Raw genomic sequence first — 18,344 nt, 5'->3', positions numbered from 1 at the left:
GCTTATTAACTGCACATCAGCTTCGTAACAGCTGAGACTGAACATAAAAACAATAAATAAACATAAAAACAACAAATGTCTCACATTTTTTCGTTGCCGCAAAATGTTGTACTGCTTGAAATTCCATCTCCACCGTTGCTCGACACTGCGTGTATAGAGCAGGTAGTGCAACAATAGAAAAATAGTTGCGGGACGGCATTGTGTAGCGTTTGTCTAGGGTGTTGATCATTTTCCTAAATCCCTCTTTTTGCACAGTGTTGATGGGAGCCATATCTTTGGTCAGGTGATAAGTAATAGCCTCCGTAATTTCTTTGTGCCTGCGGGTGTTCGACGGGTATAGGGAAGCGCTGTATAAGGTTCCCGTTATTGATGTTTGGGTGGTTGACCGGGACGGGTTTTCTCCTGTCACTTTCTCGTCATCCCTGACGTGCTCTCCGTTGTTTTTTCCCTGCTAATTTTAGCAGCCAGCTTCTGTATCACGTGGTATAAGGCTCCGCCCTTGTCATTTGTTGAGCAGGCAGAGTGAGCGCTTGTTTTCATGCAGATTACGTCCCGGATCAAAATGCGGTACAATCGTCGTCGTCTTTTTTCTTTTCTTTTCTTTTCTTTTTTTTAAAATCGTTGTCATTTGGAAATGAGATCGCACATAAGTATGAATTGAGATCGCGATTTTCTAACGATTAATCGTGCAGCTCTAGTTGAAAGGTAGTTTGTTCCAATCTTTGCAAATTTGCAAAACATTTTTGTTAAGCAAAATGAGGCGCGTTGAAGAAAATGGAATCGCTAAAAAGATTTTTAACTATATTTTTGTGGATAAAGTTAAGTTGATGTGATTAAATATTTTTATAGTTGATATTGTGATTTTTAGTGAGGTTTTTTTCTTGTTTAGCATGGTTTCTTTGCTATAATGTGTTTGGAAGGTGGTCTTCATGATTACTTTTGAGGTGCTACTAAAACTGGTATTTATTGCATGTACAGTATCTTGGTCAAATTCATATTAATCTTTTCTGTGATCTGGTGGTTCTGGGGCTGAAAGATCTTGGGAACCACTGTACCAGTTAAAGACTTGCTCTGGTGCCCACATTTCATCCTGACCTCTTCTTTTTTTCCTCCTAGTTTTATTGTTTGTGGTTTAATTCTAATAAATGACTAAGTGGAAGATACATTCCTGGAACAGAAAGAGATTGAGGGCAGCGATTGTTTGTTAGTTCGGTAAATGGGGTCTACAGAACTGACCCCGGCATCGACGATGTTTGAGCCCTCTTCATGTCCTGGATTTCACATTCTAATAATGACTAATGTGTTTGCCGACGTCAGCCTGCTCTCATTAGAGTGATTTATAGCCCCGGCAGTTTTCAGTAAACCAGAGGAGCCGTATTCCAATTTATTCAGGTCAAATTAACCATTCATAATTAGACACCATAACCTTTCCCGCTTTCCTTTCCTAGTCTGAATGCACTTTACATGAAATGCAAATGTTCATTGTTTAATCTCCCTGCTTGTCATTAGGGAGGCTATGTAAGAATCGCCCCATGCAGGGCAAAAGTTTAGCCTGAATCAATCTCCTAATGCTTAATAGCTAATGGGCTGATTTATTGCCATGTAATGAAGGTGAAGGCCTTCTTTTCTCTAATGGTGGCATTGACCCTATGGAGCCCCTCAGCCATTATTCCAATGTCAAAACTGTGCAGCTTATATTATTGCTGCAATGACTCGTTTTAATATAAAGTATATCACCTATAAACTTACTAATCTCCAATTACTCTACTTGGCTGTAGGAATTATTTGAAAAAAATTTACAAGTACAGAATTGGCAAGTATTCTGAAATCTGTTACATTATATTGATTTTTATTTTTATTTTATAATGAGACCTGAAACACACACACAGAAACATTTTGTATTAAGGTTGGGTGATTTTTTTTATTTTATTTTTATTATTATTATTATTTTTTTCCCCAAAAAATTTCCAACCAGCCATAATCCGTCCAACCACCAGTAACTGGTGATACATTCATGGAGATGTATGTATCTCTGCGTCACAAGATTATGTTAAAGGCACATAAGTCATCAGGAGGGAGAACAACAGTGCTTATATTTTATCTCACTACATACATATTTATCAGTCACGACATTAAAACCTCTGACAGGTGAAGTGAATAACATTGATCATGCAATAGCCTCCTGTGAGTCTTTGGGCTGTGACATGTCATGCATTTTGAGGTTACCTAGGCATGTACAACCTAGCTAAAGGCTATTGTACACTCCTCAGTGTCATTGGTTTCCCCCAGCAGGACATTATGTTCTGCCACAAAACAAACTGCCCAGGAACAGCTGAAGAAACATGACAATGAGCCCAAGGCACTGACCCAACCTCCAGCCTCCCGCCTCCCCAGATCCCAATCCAATCTAGAATTGGCAGCATTCAGTGGACCTAGCCTCCTCCATAGAGGCTGCAGCCCACAGCCCACATGTCCCACAGGAGCTACTGCCAGCATTTTGGTTACAAACACCACAGGATATCCCCAAAGGTCCTGTTGTAATGCCCCAGACAGGTCAGAGGCATTTTGGTGGCGTACAAGGAAACAACCCAATGTTAGGCAAGTGCTTTCAGAACTTTTCCAACTATCAGACCTTATGCCAGTTTTAATTGGGTTGAGAAGTGGGGCGCGTCGGGTTGTTGGTCTATCACAGGACCAACAGGGAGAGACAGAAAGACCAAAGTTGGATTTCATTATCACTTTGCTAAATAAATTATTTCCTGGCTTTAAAGTATTTTTTTTTTTAATATTTCAAATTGGATAGGGCTAATTGGAGCCAGACCACTTGAGGTGGGCTGCATCTCAATTGAGGCCTTCAGGATTAAGTAGCAGAGACCTCTGTGACAGTTTGATAGACAGCGTCTCTCACTCTGGTCTTGATTACTGCTGTTGTCTAATTCGCTTTGCTTTGCTGTAATAATGTCCGATTGGGGTGTGTTTGGACCAGATCTTGTCTTTAGCAGGGAAACTAGCTGGGACTAGCTGATAAATGATGGTGAATTTTGGTGTTGGGCTTCAAGTGATGAGCTGTCATCTTCTTAGCCTCAGTTTCATTAAAAAGTTAATGAAAGTTAAAAAAAAAAAAAAAAAAAAAGGATGAAGGGAAAGTGTGAGGATGGAGACAAATCGGAGGACCAGCTGACTTCTGGTTTGTTGGTTTTGGCCAGTTCTCCCATTTTCAGTGCCTCTGATGTCTGTTGGGATTAGGAGTACCTCTCCAAGAGGCAATGGCTGCCAAGCAGCATCAGAACAGAGACGAGCGGAATGAGGGATGAAGGTTGGGAAGTGAAGCAACAAAGGTAGAACAAAAAGTGAAAGAATTACAGCTGGAAAGAAACAACTGAGTGCAGAGATAAAGACACTGTCAGTCATTTGAGCAGCTGCAGATTACAGTTTGAAGGTGTGAAAGGACTGCCGCCTTTCCTCCTTCTACCCTTCTGATATTCAAAATCCAATTAGTGGACATGTTAGAGGGGGTTCCTTTGTGACAGTGGGCCATTTGTAAGGAGGAACGCTGACAGAGGTAATATTTTAATGTAAAGCGTATCTTCCTTTATTATGTATATAATGTTCTCTTTTCGTAGTCCTGAGAAATGTTCTTGTTCACATTTTTGATGTTGATGCAGAGAAGAGGTGCAAAAAAGAAAAAAAAATGGCACAATGAGGCACATTTATTTGTCTGAGTCACACTGGACCTCATTCGTGTGTTACTATGAATGATTTAGACTTCTTTAAATAGAGGGGATATAGTGATGGGCTAATAATGCTTTGGACTGGTCCGGTCTGGTCAAACCACTGGGCTTGTGATGTGCCTGCAGAAATTTTGCTTGAAGCCTTAATGGTGTCCCTTCTATGTTAGTTAGTTAGTTCTGTGTTAGCTTTTTGGGGAGCTGGAAGCTACCATGTCTGGACAAGAGGGTGGAGTACCAAAATGATGAGCTTGGATAGGTATTTGCACATGAAACTTGTATGAACAATTCACAGAAACACTTGTTTTACTCTGTTAATTGGTGTTAAGAAACTATTAGTGCTAATAAAATGCTAGAATCTAACTTAACAGAATGGAAACACAACCCATCTTTGCTGTGTTTGAGACTTCTGTGCAGGCTTCTTTTTTTTTTTTTTAGCCCCAGAGATTGCAGCATGGATAATGTTCAATGAAAGCAGAGTTTGTTGGGTTTGCAAGGTCTTAACTTTATAATGTAATGTGTCCTAATATATTGTGAGTTAGCACTAAATAAATACATTTTTAATTGAGTTGGTCAGTACCTTAGAATGGTGAAGGCACACTTTGATCATGACTTCTTTCTTCTTTTACAAAAAACCCAAGCCTCTGCAAATGATTTTTGACCTCAAACCATGTGCTCAAAGAGACTTGATGTGACATTTGTTGTGTTTTTGTTTTCTGGCGCCGTAGTTTGACTGTTTGGTGAGCTGGAACGTGATCCTCTGCAGAGTCACTGTAGACGTCAGATTTGGAGGCAATTAAATCATTTGTCTAACAGTAGACAGATGGATTAAAAGACACTGCTGAGTCATGTCTGTCTGTTGGAGACTATTTAGGAAGCACAATTTGTGTGGCTTGCTTTTCCAGTGCATCTGTTTTGTCTTTGCTCACAGTGGATAACATTATAACTGCGACCATTCATGTCCAGTTGGTTTGTAACATATAGCGTCTTATCAAGATGTTCCCCTTTTGAGGTGGTGTTAAGTGCAAATGATTTTTTTGGTGGTTACTGAATATTTAAACAGAAAGTGAAAAGCACTGGATGGATGGATGGATTGAGATGGAGGACATTCAGTTTTATACTACAACACTGGACTTTCTGGGTTTTTCTCCGCAATGGTTGACAGCTTTAGAAACATTAACACTAGACAGATGGCCATTGAAACATGGCTTTAAGTGTGACTTCTTTTTATATTTATTGACCTGTCACAGCTGACTGGGCGTTTGAGCAGAAAGACTTAAAGGCTCCATTTAGAGCAGGATTGATTTCTGTCAAAGACAAGCTGTGATGAAAGATTGGAGAAAATGTGCATGTATAAGCTCCGTCTCTGATTGATTGACGCTTTCAAGTTGCCCTGTCTTTATATGTCGCCATATATATAGATACCCCCCCCCCCGACACACACACACACACCATCCACCCTGTTCCAGTATATTTGCCATTTTAGGCGATGGAACTGACCATTTGACTGACGCCTCACTCTGAGTTGAGATTTACTGTCACTGCTGCTAGAGAAACACTGGAAAATGGCACAGCTGCCATGCATAGGACCAGTGGCTCAGACATGAACTTTAATAAAACTCTTTGATCGCGGAATTTACTCAGTGAAGGGATTGTTGTTGGGAAAAGGGTCCATAATGGGACATTATGAGTTTTGGGTAGAATGAACATCAGCACAATTTTGGCAGCAGCACTGTTTTTCTTTTTGGTTTTTTTGGTTTTTTTTTTTTTTTTTTTTTTCTTGCCAAAAGGCTTTATGACCGCACATTAGAGGGGCTGATTTAATTCCTTTTTCATTCCTCGCAGTTGGTTTCTTCCTCTTGAGGGTAACATTCTGTCTAATGACTGCAGATATTTAAAAAAAAGTCAGTGAGTGTAGAAAAGTAAGTAATATAAAGTTTTTCTCTGTATGGGTGAAAGTACGTTATGATGCAGAGGCCTTAAGGGGGACATTTCAGTGTCGAGCATGTGGCAGCAGCAGATGTCGTGTTTGATGGTGACAGCTAATGGGTTAGTTTTCTTTTCATGTTTTTTGAAGAGCATTTTTGTTGTGAGGGTTTCCTATTTGTGGACAGTTTTCTGAAGCAGTTCATGCCAGTAGATCCGTATTTACCTGCACGCATTAACAAGGTATGATATTGATCCTCTCTATACCATTATGGCATTTTTTTTCCCCTCTGTAAATTATGCTCTCTCTCATGTTGTCTCTTCAGAACACCTTAAGGTGGCACTAGAGGAGTATATGGTACGGCTGCCAAAGGTTCGCATCCTGAGGACCATGAAGAGGGAGGGTCTGATCCGGACTCGCCTGCTTGGAGCAGCTGCTGCTAAAGGAGAAGTCCTCACCTTCCTGGACTCGCACTGTGAAGCCAATGTGAACTGGCTGCCTCCACTGTTGGGTGAGGACTTCATTAATGAGCCATGACCCTTAACATGAGCCCGATCCTCAACCGGCCTGCACTGTGTGCCCAGGTCATCACCTTAGTGATGGCTGCTCTTTACATGTGACGTTAAACTCATTTTGGGGAAAAATAAAAGTGTCCAAAAATCTATTAAATACATTTAAAAAAAATAAATAAATAGAATAAAATATACCAAAGAGTGGGACATTTGCTGGGCCAAAAAATTAGACAACAGCTCTCACTCTGCATTGCCTCATTACAACAACCATCATGTTTGTTTTAATGTTTCAAGCACATCTGCTCTTTATCAGATAATGAATGTTGTTGGTCATGTGAGCTCATCACATGAAGATGTCCATTCAGAGCCCATATATTACATAGTTGCTAGATAAATAGTGACCCTGAATCCTCCCTTAGTTATGCTGCAATAGACGTAGGCTGCCGGGGGATTCCCATGATGCATTGAGTTTTTCCTTTCCGGTCACCTTTCTCACTCACTATGTATTAATAGACCTCTCTGCATTGAATCATATCTGTTATTAATCTCTGTCTCTCTTCCACGGCATGTCTTTATCCTGTCTTCCTTCTCTCACCCCAACCGGTCGCAGCAGATGGCCGCCCCTCCCTGAGCCTGGTTCTGCCGGAGGTTTCTTCCTGTTAAAAGGGAGTTTTTCCTTCCCACTGTCGCCAAAGTGCTTGCTCATAGGGGGTCATATGATTGTTGGGTTTTTCTCTGTATCTATGAAGCGCCTTGAGGCGCCTTTTGTTGTGATTTGGCGCTACATAAATAAAATTGAATTGAATTGAATTGAATAAATAACATCTCAAAGTCATGTGTGGGTGGTGCATTACACACTGTTAACTGTCTGAAATATTATTGAATCTCTGAATAAGTAAATAAATACATTTTCTCTTTTGGATGAATTCAACACTTGGGGGGAAAAAGCACTAAAAAATAAATGAAAAATGAAATAAAAAATGAAGGTTGTATCATTGTATACAGACAGCCAGAAGCTGAACCAGCCAGACATAAAAATACAAGGGATCATAAAAACAACTAAAGTAACATCAATTTTTTGATTGAGACCTTTAGGAGCCGAAGTGTAAATCCAAAAGTGTTCTTATTGCTAGAATAAAGTGTTCTCTCCTTGGGAGATGTACATGCTCAGTGCCAGCGTAACTCAAGCAAACCACAGTGTGATTCATACGCTTGGTGATTAGCAGCTGAACTTTCCTGATCATGCTTTCTGGTAGCACTTGATGTTTATGCCAGCCCACACAGACATTTAAGCATACATATCACATTTTGAAATCCAGGATATGAGTTAGAATGAGTATTTTTACTCATTATATGGGCTTGGACTGCATATGGTTTCCATGTAATGTGATCATGTGACCAGCAGCATTTGATCTAAGGTGCCTCTACTCTGTGTATTGCTGTCTGAAGGGCGGGTCTGTTTGTTACAACTACCCGAGTTGTGTGAGCTAAAATGGTAAATGTGCTTATCAGAAAAGTGTTTGATATCATTCAAACGAGAAGTAGGGTCATTTTCTGATTCCTGTTCGATCTAACCTGCTGTAGTCAGAGGAGTGGCTCCCTTACTGATGACTAGAAAAACTGCAGGTTTACGACATTTTTACATCTGTACGCTGCTTCGATTATGCGCACACAGCTAATGACAACACAATGACACGTGTAAAATAAGTGTGCGTTATAATTCATCCATTAGATTTCAGTCAGTCACAAAGCAATAAATCTAAGCTAGATGGAGCTGAGAGATATGAGGCGATGGTTACTGATTTATACTGAAACCTTTTAACCTTTTTTCCTGTAAAAGCAAATGGTAGAAAAATAAATTAATATTTTGTAAAAAATTCTCAATCATTTTATTTGTTCCTAAAAACATGATTTTTACCAATGGTAAAAGATAAATCAATATTTTTAAAAAAAAATGGTCAGGATTGATACATTTCAGTTTGTAACACAGGAGCAAATTTTCATTGTGTACACACACACACACACACACACACACACACACACACACACACACACACACACACAGTTTCACCAGTTGTTTAAACAGCCCACCGACCCCTCATAACCTGCAGTCTGTGGACAGGAGGGCGAGTAGGCTTTGCTTGGCTGTAAAAGGTCTAAAGGCACAAAGCTTGGAAACGATTTTTCTGCACCATCTGTTGTCATAACCTGCTCGCCATCGTGTGTGCCTCCTTCTGTCCCTCTCAGACCGAATCGCCCAGAACAGGAAGACTATCGTATGCCCGATGATTGATGTCATCGACCACGACAACTTTGGCTATGAAACACAGGCGGGCGACGCCATGCGAGGGGCGTTTGACTGGGAAATGTATTACAAGCGGATCCCGATCCCCACAGAGCTGCAGAAGGACGACCCCAGTGAACCCTTTGAGTGAGTAACTCTGATACTTGGTTAGGGATTTTTTTTTTTTTATACCCATTATCTGATTGTGCCATGACTTAATGCATGCATCTGTTCCATGGGTGGCCCCAGTGGGACTTAAAGCTTTTCAACTGGGTTTGTCTGAGCTGTGCACCTCTGAATGATTTACACCACACCGTGTTTATTCACTGAAGGTCTTTGTCGGCACTGCTATGCTCATACACGCGTTTACACCTGAGTGTTGCATAGGATGGATACTAAAGCACACGACTACTGCCCCATTAAGCTGCAAAACGAGTACAAGATCTATATCAAAAGCTATGTCATTATAAAAGACTGATTATGTTGCAGCACTGAACTGTGACTTACTTGGTTTTTCTTATTAGGTAGGGTTTATGAGTGGGAAAAGAGCGACATTCAGCTATTTTTATATTATTTTGCTACTTCAGTTTGGGCAGAGCTCTTCAAGGAATTACTTAACCTTTACTTTTAGCTGCTGTTGTATTAGCTTTTATGCAGCAATAGCTTAAAAAACAGATCTATGTAGATCTGAGTTCTAGAGTTAAAACAATTTAGAGATCAGTGGATATTTAGGTCATTTCACAGTCACCTCATGTTTTATACAGCATGACAATTCCAAAAAATGCAGTTTGTCAAATGGCCTCAAACTAAGTCAAACTCTATCTAATAAGACGAAACTTTATAAAAATGAAATAGGAAGTGATTCATTTATTTATTTTTCTAACTCAGCCATATAGAGATATTGAGAGACGGGTGCCATCGCTGGGCTGCAGCTCAGCTTATTCCAGTCACCAGGTCCACTTCCAACAAACACAGTTGGAAGTGGACCTTCCAACTGTGTTTGTGCTATTTGGAGCATTTGTAATGCAGTTGTCTGGCAAATCATGTGGCTCACTGTGTGGTTAATTGTACTAAAAGCCCACTGAAAATGTCTGTGCTTCAGGTTTGGTGAGTGAAATTCTACCCAATTATTTGTACCTGCAGTAATTAGCAGGTATTGGTGTCTGTGTTGGACCCATGTGGTGCGTGGGTGCTCTTTGCACTAATTGACATTGCTAGCTTAGATGATAACTGGCACTCGACTAGGGCTGGGCCATATCATACTGTTCACGGTAATACCGTGAAAATGAAATATCGCGATAGAATATGGGTAAAATGCGCATGTGCAGTGCCTTTGTTTTCATACGCACATGGCGGAAAAAGCATGGCAGCGATGCAGAATGAGAAGGGCAAAAGTGGATCGTTGAATGAAACGGATGAACCAGAATTGGTTTGTAAAAATGCTGCAACTTCAGTGGTGTGGAACTGGTTTAGCTTTCGTCCGTCAGATACACAACAAAGCACTATTTTTGGTAGAGCATGCTAGCGGGCCGTTGTTATTACCGTGTTTTTTGGAAAATACGGCAAACTTACAATCAATCCTTTGATTTTTCTGAAAATCGGCAGTGCCCCTTATAATCCCGTGTGCCTTATGTATGAATTCTGGTTGTTTTTACTGACCTCGAAACGATTTTATGTACACGGCGCTCGAAAATCTGTCAAATGTTTCAGTACGACTTTGCTAAGCTACGAAGCCGCACCGCTTGATGGATTGTCGGAGCATTACGGCTATCGTAGGCACGAGCCTCGCGGAGTGATACGTACTGTGCTTCAACATAATATTACCGTATTGTGTGTGTATAACCTCTTTTTAAGTTTTGTGGATATTATACATGGTTATGCTGAGGATATGTCGGCCAATTTCCACTGGAAATGCCTTTTGGTTAAACTGTCAGCAAGGAATTTGCATTTGCACTGTTACATTTTTATATAACTTTAATGCAGATAAAAAACAGCTGCTTGTTTAAGTGAAAATACATTGATGGGTTTTTTTTTTTTGCACCAATAAAGTTGAGGAGTTGTAAAGTATTTTGTCTAGTGTCAATTATATCGTCAGTTATATCGTTATCTCAAATTTTCAAATGTATATTGTGATAAATATTTTTGGTCATATCGCCCTGCTCTACACTCGACCCTCTCCCTTAAAAGCAGGATCCTAAAAAAACAAACAAAAAAAATATTGGTGATGACCACGATGCTGAAAATGAACATCACAACCCAATGAGTGACATCATTGTGACTACAGTCGAGCTGAGAGATTTTTGTGTGTGTGTTGTTATTTTTTGACAGTTTGTGAGTCTCTTGTCTAAATGATTGGCTGCACATGTAGTTAACCATTTGAGTGTTGTCTATAAAGTTTCTTTTAAACAAAGATCAGTCACAGATTAATGTGTTTACAGTGTCATTGGATATTATTGGAAGGTTTTGACCTTACAATATAAAGTGCCTTGAGGCCACTTTTGTTGAATTGATTCCCCGGCAACACTGCCTCTCTGCAAAGAAGCCTAATAGGTTTTTGCCATACTTTCTTCCCCTTTCTGTACCTTTTAAGTAATGGACACTGAAATAAATAAATAACCAAATAACTGCATGGGATGCCAAACACTCCATTTGTGAGCTTTGAGGGATTAGTTAGACATTTGTCTATGTTTGGATGCCAGAGAATATTTGACTATCCTGGGGAAATGCTGTAGGCATGATCAGGCGGTGATGTAGGAGGATAAGAAACTAAAGAAGAAATGAGCTGCAGAACAATCAGAATCAATCCTCATTTCGTGAATTAGTCTGCTCTTCTTACCCAATGAAATGACCTTCATCAGTGCAAATCCAATTTGAGTCGCAAAGATTTTCATTTTCACTCTGACATTGCAGCAGTGGAGAACGAGGCATGGTGGGCTGACAAAATCCATCTCGGAGGTGTGCGTGCGTGTGTGTTTGAGGGTAATGGAGTATGATTTTTATCCCTGTCCTCGTGCCTCTGTCACTGTCCCTTTTGTTAATGCCATCAACACTCCCTTCATTTGTCTCCCCCCCACCCACCCACCTCCCCGCTCTCTGTCTCTCTCTCTGCTTCTTTAAGTTTCATTTAGCAGTTAGCTCAGGCTTTAAGTCTTTCTTTTTTGCCCCCAAGGTCAGTAGACTGAAATGGAGAATATCAACTTGAGCATTTGTAGTTTAATCTCAGTTGTTTGTTAGAAAGACCTGGACCATGCTGTCCTTTTCCTCAAATACACCCAGAGATTCTGTTCCTTTGTAGGAATTGGTACTTTGTCTGAGAAGATGGTCTAAAACGAGCAAACTTACCATTCATCAGTTACAGTTAAAACAATAAATAAAAGTACAAAACTAACAGGACAATAAATATAATTTTCACAGTTCTGACAAATGCTGTTAAGTAAACAACTTTGCCAAAATCAAATGTAACTTAAATCATGATTTCATAAACTTTAATTTAAACATAATTGTTGTGGTATCGTCAATCTGATTTACTCTAACAGCAGTCAAATGGGTTCGGAGATTTTATATTCTGGCAAATGTACACGTTGAGCCCAGTACTTTACTTATGGTATTGCATTTTCTTGCTGCTTCTGGCCTGTTAAGGTCACTTTAGTCGATGCCGGTCAATATTAATTCAGTAGAGCTGCTCTGTGGCGGAGGGCTGAAGTCTGTACTGTGCAAATCCAATTTGCCGTTTCCATTTCTATTGTGATTTTCTTTTATTGAAAAGAAATAAAGTTTAATGTTGACATGCGTAGGAAGGTAATTACAGGCATTCAGAGTGGTGGAATTTCCGTTCTCGTCTTTAAACACTACAGCAGTGTTTCGCAAACCTGGCTGGACAAATTTGTGGCCACCATCACACCGGTCGATGTTCAGCTTGTGCTTCACAGTGTGGGTGAACAGGTAATCAAAAAGAGTCTGTATGGGGTCCTGGTACTAGCAGATGGTCTGCAGACTTTCTCTGTGTGTGTGTTTGTGTCTGTTCAATATAAAGTAATGACATTTTTAAAGTAAATAGACTGTGCTGTCTGCACATGAGACTGGGACCCACGCTCTGGACAGATTGTTCTTTTAGTGTGAATTACGTTGACAAGGCGAAGATGGACCCACATTACAAAAGCAAAGAGGATCTTCGGTAGTGCTGGCTATCCACTTCATCCGTCTTAAAAGGTTGACCGAGTCAGGTAAAGCATGGGATACTTAAAGACCTTTCAGGTAGTGATTGATCTGGAAATGGATCAGAATATATTTTTGTTTATTTTGTGGTTATTATCAAGAGATTGAGGTATTTTTGTCCCCTCTTTCTTGTAATTTATCCTCACTATAGAAGAACCATGTTATGGAGAGACACATAGACCCAAAAATAAAGACGTTAACTGTGGTTCTGCACAGTTGCTACTCCTCTAAAAACCACAGTACTAAGAGCAGTGATGGCATTAATGCCGTTGCTTTTTTTCAGTAAGGAGTAATCTAACTAATTACTATTCCTACTGTTACAACGCCGTTACCGTTACTAAGAAGAAAATGCGGTGCGGTCGCGTTACTATTTTTCAACAAACAGACAGTTGAAGCTGTGTTCAGCTTACTGCAGCTTATATCAGTTGCACGGAAGTAGCTGTAAGTAATCTGGGCGCTACAGCTTTCAGCAGCTGCGCGCTCCCGCGGGCGGCAATCACTGTCTGGTAGACGATCACTTTTTGGCACAACACCTGGAGCTAATGGGGGCAAAACAATCGCATGAGTGCTGCTGTTTGACTGAGGAAGAATAAAGTAGTTGTGGTAAGACAATCACATGACCACTTTAAGATGACAAAGCAACAAGGTGAGAGAGAGAGAGAAAGACAGCAGAAAAAGAGAGAGAGCGAGTTTTGAGATGTGAGAGATTTGTGATGTTCAGCGTGTTTGGAGTGTGTAGCTAATGTGATGTGTTGTAGTGTTGTGGATAGTTTTGTGTTGTGTGTCAGAACAATGGGGCGACTGCTGTCTCCAGGTAGAAACAGGAGTGAAACACCTGCTGCTGTCAGACCTGCAGGTATCAGGCTGTGATGTTCTCCTTTATAGTGGACAGAAATTATTTTTTTGGAGTGGCACAAATAATTTGTGTGGCATCTGATTGAATGCAGAACAGCTGATTGTTCTGTAAATAGTTTGAAATGGTTATTTAAAAAAGGGTAAAAGGTAAACGGCTGCAAATAACTTTGTTGTTTGCAAAACTTGTGCATATGATTTTAAAATTGACGATTTATATTTGCATTTAAAGTTATGAAATATGATTCATTAATCATGTTTGTGGTTGTTGCAGTAAAAAATAGAATGTTTTCTACTCGGATTTTATGTTTTTTGTGTGATTTTTAGATCAATTGTGTTAATACAGTATGTCAAAGTCAGATTCATACAATTCAGTCCAAAAGTCTTGAGCCACCCTTCATTTCAGCCACTGGTGTTGGGGGTCTTTTCAAAGCTGATGGAAATATGAATACTCCACGTAATATCATTTGGAGACCAACTAGTAACTGTCACTGACTTCATTTTTCAGCCCTCAGCCATGATGGGCTGATGGAGTATTGTATTGACTTTAAAGCTCATTAGAACTGAAAAAGTCCTGTTTGCCCAATGTACTGTGTTACTGAAGTGATTTATGTTTCGGTTAATCACTGCATGCATTTTTCATTTCTCTAGCAAAATATAAAGAAATGAGGGGCATCTCAAGACTTTTGCACAGTACTGTGTATACGAAACCCTGATTAAATTATATGCCTGAATAAAACGAATTAAATATGTCCTCCCAAAACGTTTTTCTTTTTCTTCCACAAACTGATTTTTTTTCTGCACAGCGGCAAAACAAAGTAGTTGCTAAGCAACTCAGGAGCAGCAGTGTGAGTAGTGACTGGGTCAACTCATTATCATTTTAAATTAAGTGTTTTGCAGCAACAGGGTTTCTTTCTGGTTTTGAGTAGTGGCTCCCTGTTTGAAAGAGAATGGAATTCATTGTTTTCAAGAGGTCTTTGTGAATGTTCACGTGTGTTCAGGCATTTGTGAGAAACAAACGCGACAAATGACCACGAAATGATGAATTAGAGGTTCTACAGAATCTGACAGATACGGAAGCTGAATTCAGTTTTATAATACAAATATTAATTGGACATTCCTGCATAGAATAATATGTCAGATGCATTCAAAATTGCATATAGAATTAAGTGAAATGCACTGTTTTACTTTGGTGTGCAGTATATCTGATGATGCTAACCAAATGCGGATTTTGTTTTCAATTTAATTTTATATGAATCAAGGATTTAGCAATGTATAATAATATCCTACAGTCCAAAAACAGCTTTTTGATCTCATAGACTGAAAGACAATGTACTGTCAAGTCAGTCCACCATGACATGGGACAAAATCTAAACAAATCGAGCCATTAAAACTCAATTCCAAACATCAGAGGGTGTACAGGTGCAGTCATTAATACCATACACTAGGGCTGGGTGATATGACCCAAAATTCATATATCGATATTTTTAAAAAACTCTATATATCGCCCAGTCCTACCATACACTACAAATTATAATTCACTGTGAAGTTAATGGCCTGTTCTTGAGGGGGAGGCTGCAATTGAAACAATCAAAAGCTGCTGATCCATTGACCTAGTCAAGCTAATTGAGACGAATGGAATAGATGAGACGATCTTGAATGGGACATGGTTTGTTTCCATCACCTGAAGCATTTTAAAGCTGAGATGATGTCGTCTGGCCTGGTGTACAGTGGAGTGCAACTGGCTCCTGGGCAAAATCAATAATTGTTTTATTATGTTTTATGCTTATTATCAGTATAGTTGAACATACATGTGGTTGTTACCCTGCCAGATTAAACTTTAACTTGTGGTTAAGCGATCTTCATATTGACTAGCTTGCGAGATGTCAGTGCTGTCATTCCCAAAAGCCGCTGGGTTTCCTTCCACACAACTCTGGGAAGAGTGTTTGTGTTTTCTCCCTCCGGTGAACAAGAGCTAACAATCACCACCCCATAAATCAGTGCCCACGCAGTGTCTACGCTCTCTTTGCTAAACTCACACAGTCTGCTGACCATACCCACCATCAGCACTCACACACAGACGTGCAGCACTGTTTCTCTGTGCCCCTGCAGCTACTGTTGTTCACCCTTTGTCCTGTGATGAAAGTCTGTCTGGTGCATTTCATTCTGCGCTATTCCAGGGAAGCAGATTGTGTGTGTGTGTGTTTGTGTTTATGTGGCAGCTTTGTTTGCTTCACTTTGTTTCCTCCAGCATACAGCAGTCACCAGTTATGGACAATGAACTGCACAAGCACAGTTATCTGGTCAGACAGGTCAAGTATGCCTGTGTGAAAGAATTATTCAAACTGTTGCAGAAAGCCGTGCTTTATCAGAACAAACGTAGGCAGGGGAAAACAAGAGCAGCGACCTCAGCTCGTGTTTTTATGGCCTTTACGACGCTTAATGTGTGATTTTAGGCTCAGTCTCGTTTCCATTTTAGTTTTTATCACTACGATCACAAAGCTGGTTGTTAAGGAGCAGTTACGCATTACGGTTTCTATCCACCATTACCACCATAATACATACTTTGGACTAACGGTAAAAAAATGGAAAAGTGCTGCTGGTAAGAGGCAGATTAACTTCCATGTGAAATTTCTTTGACTTAATGATTAATTTAAGGGGAAAAAAGCCAAAGTTGGCAAGCGATCTCTCTGATCACTGAGATCATGGTCCAAGCCCATCATATCGTCCATGCTAACGGCTCTAGACTCATAATTCACTTCCAATAGTATCCACCTTGGTTGCAACAAAGACAAACGTGGTGTTTCAACATGAGACTGATTGGAAAATTAATTCTGTATTCCTCCAATTTATTTTCCTTTTACATCCTTTGCTATTAATTTCCATACTGCTACAATTTAGATTAAAATAAAAATAAAGCTCTGAAATTCTGAGCACTAGTGTATCACTAGATAATAACTCTGGGCACAAATGCCTTGTAATGTTTCAGGAAATAGAAGGAAACGAGGCTTTTCTTGGATTTATAATGCTCTCTGTGAGGTTATGTTCTCATCTGTCTTGCATTATTTCATAGTTCAATACAGAATATTCCCCGTGGATAAAACTTTTCTTTCTCTGCCCGCCTGCTCCTCCCGCTTTCCTCTAGTTGTTGTCGGTGTCCTGATGAGAAGCTGTTCGATATTTTACGTTCAGTTTTGCTGCAGGGAGAAGCTCCCACTGCACTCTGAGCTGAGGACTATTATGTTGTTTGGCACTGCTGAGCTTGTCATCCCAGTCAGTATTCTCACTGGTTCAGATGGGTTAATTGGTTTTGTACTGTGAAGAGTGTCACTGGGTTGCCACACACACGTGGGGATGTGAAAAACACAGCTCTGGAGTGGGATAGAGCCGGAATTCTCTAACACACTTTTCTGTTTATTTAATCCTGTGTGCATTTAGCAAGTCACGGGATGTGACAAGGGTATGTTCAAACCTGGCACTTTATATGTGTGGCCAGCCTGGAAGATTTGAAGTCATTTTAATACTTCCTGTTGTATTCCAATATATGCTCAACTGTGCCTTTTCTGTCTTTTAGGTCTCCAGTGATGGCAGGTGGACTGTTTGCTGTCGACAGGAAGTGGTTCTGGGAGCTCGGGGGATACGACACCGGTCTAGAGATTTGGGGAGGGGAGCAGTATGAGATATCCTTCAAGGTAAAAAAAACAATTTAAAAAGAGAGAAGAGCGCACACAAGTGCAGTGTAGCGTAGAATATAATCAATAAAATCACTTTGACGTCCGTGAAGAAAGCTGACTTGATTCCCAAGACGTGTTGGTCCTGGTTTAATGTTTGGATTCAGGCATTTCAGTTTGGTACTGAATATACTAAACCCAGGGTTATCAACCGTGTGTGTGTAAGCAGAAAATGACAGCACTGAATACCTCAGTCATGCTTGTCACTGACTCATGATCTTGTAAAAATTGCTATTTTCCTATTATTTAAAAATTAGTATCCAAAAGTCATGTGACTAATAAGTCATAATAAAACTGTATAGAAGTGATGACATCATTCTTGGTAAAGAAATTCATTTGAAATTGAGATTACAGTTGAATCATTCTCTAGTATGTTGGCGCAAAATCTCCCTTGTGCATTCAGCTGGGTTGAGATTTAGAGACCATGAAGGTCAAATTGCATAATTCACATCATTTTCATAAACCTCAAGCCATCCAGTGAGCCCTGGTGCCCTCGGATTACCTGTGTCCTGTTTCGTCATAGGATAAAGATGATCACGCTTCTAAGAGGACCCAAAATGCTTGCTGTCAGAGCGCCTCAGAACATTTAAGGTTTTCTTGTGGAATTCCTTTGACCTGCCAGTTTTTAACAGACAAGTCAAATCATCCATTAGCAGGAAGCAGTGGTGATTCAGGAGACTGGGGTCAGTAAGAAAACAGCAGTTAGACTGTATGCTGTCTAGCTTTTTGCACATCCTCTAGCACTGAGAGTGGGCAGAGGACGTGGTAGAAAGTATAGTCATCTGCAGTGACTCAGTGTTGCTGTCAAAGATTAAAGCCGAATAAGCCCAAAATCACCAACAAGTATATGAAACACTGTTTACTGATTCAAGGTTAGCCTGTGAAGGGGAAAAATTTGAAGTTCATGTGAGTACTGACATACTCAGAAAGCAGACACACTGGAAAAAAGAGGCTGTCAGGAGAGAATACGTGTTCATGGAGATATTGTCAAATTTGATGAAAATCAGAGAGCAGAGAGTTCAGAGGAAATGGGAACAGTAATGGCAAGGTGCAGCAAAAGGAGAGGGTGGGGGGATAATATCAGAATCAACAGGA

At 40.1% G+C, this 18,344-nt stretch overlaps 1 protein-coding gene across 1 annotated transcript in view; it reads left to right on the top strand.

The window, feature by feature from the left end:
- Positions 1-18,344, top strand: part of galnt10 (UDP-N-acetyl-alpha-D-galactosamine:polypeptide N-acetylgalactosaminyltransferase 10 (GalNAc-T10)) — a 115,459-nt gene that overhangs the window by 69,473 nt on the left and 27,642 nt on the right. The window contains exons 5-7 of the mRNA XM_084940957.1: positions 5,981-6,166; positions 8,415-8,598; positions 17,093-17,210. Of these exons, the coding sequence (XP_084797083.1) occupies positions 5,981-6,166; positions 8,415-8,598; positions 17,093-17,210 (488 nt within the window). The remainder of the gene's footprint in view (positions 1-5,980; positions 6,167-8,414; positions 8,599-17,092; positions 17,211-18,344) is intronic.

This window comes from Perissodus microlepis, chromosome 10, assembly GCF_051167445.1.
Source record: "Perissodus microlepis isolate ML-2025 ecotype Zambia chromosome 10, ASM5116744v1, whole genome shotgun sequence".
NCBI classification, from domain to species: Eukaryota; Metazoa; Chordata; class Actinopteri; order Cichliformes; family Cichlidae; genus Perissodus; species Perissodus microlepis.
Note: the sequence above shows the minus strand (reverse complement) of the source record. Positions and strands in the feature narration are given on the sequence as shown.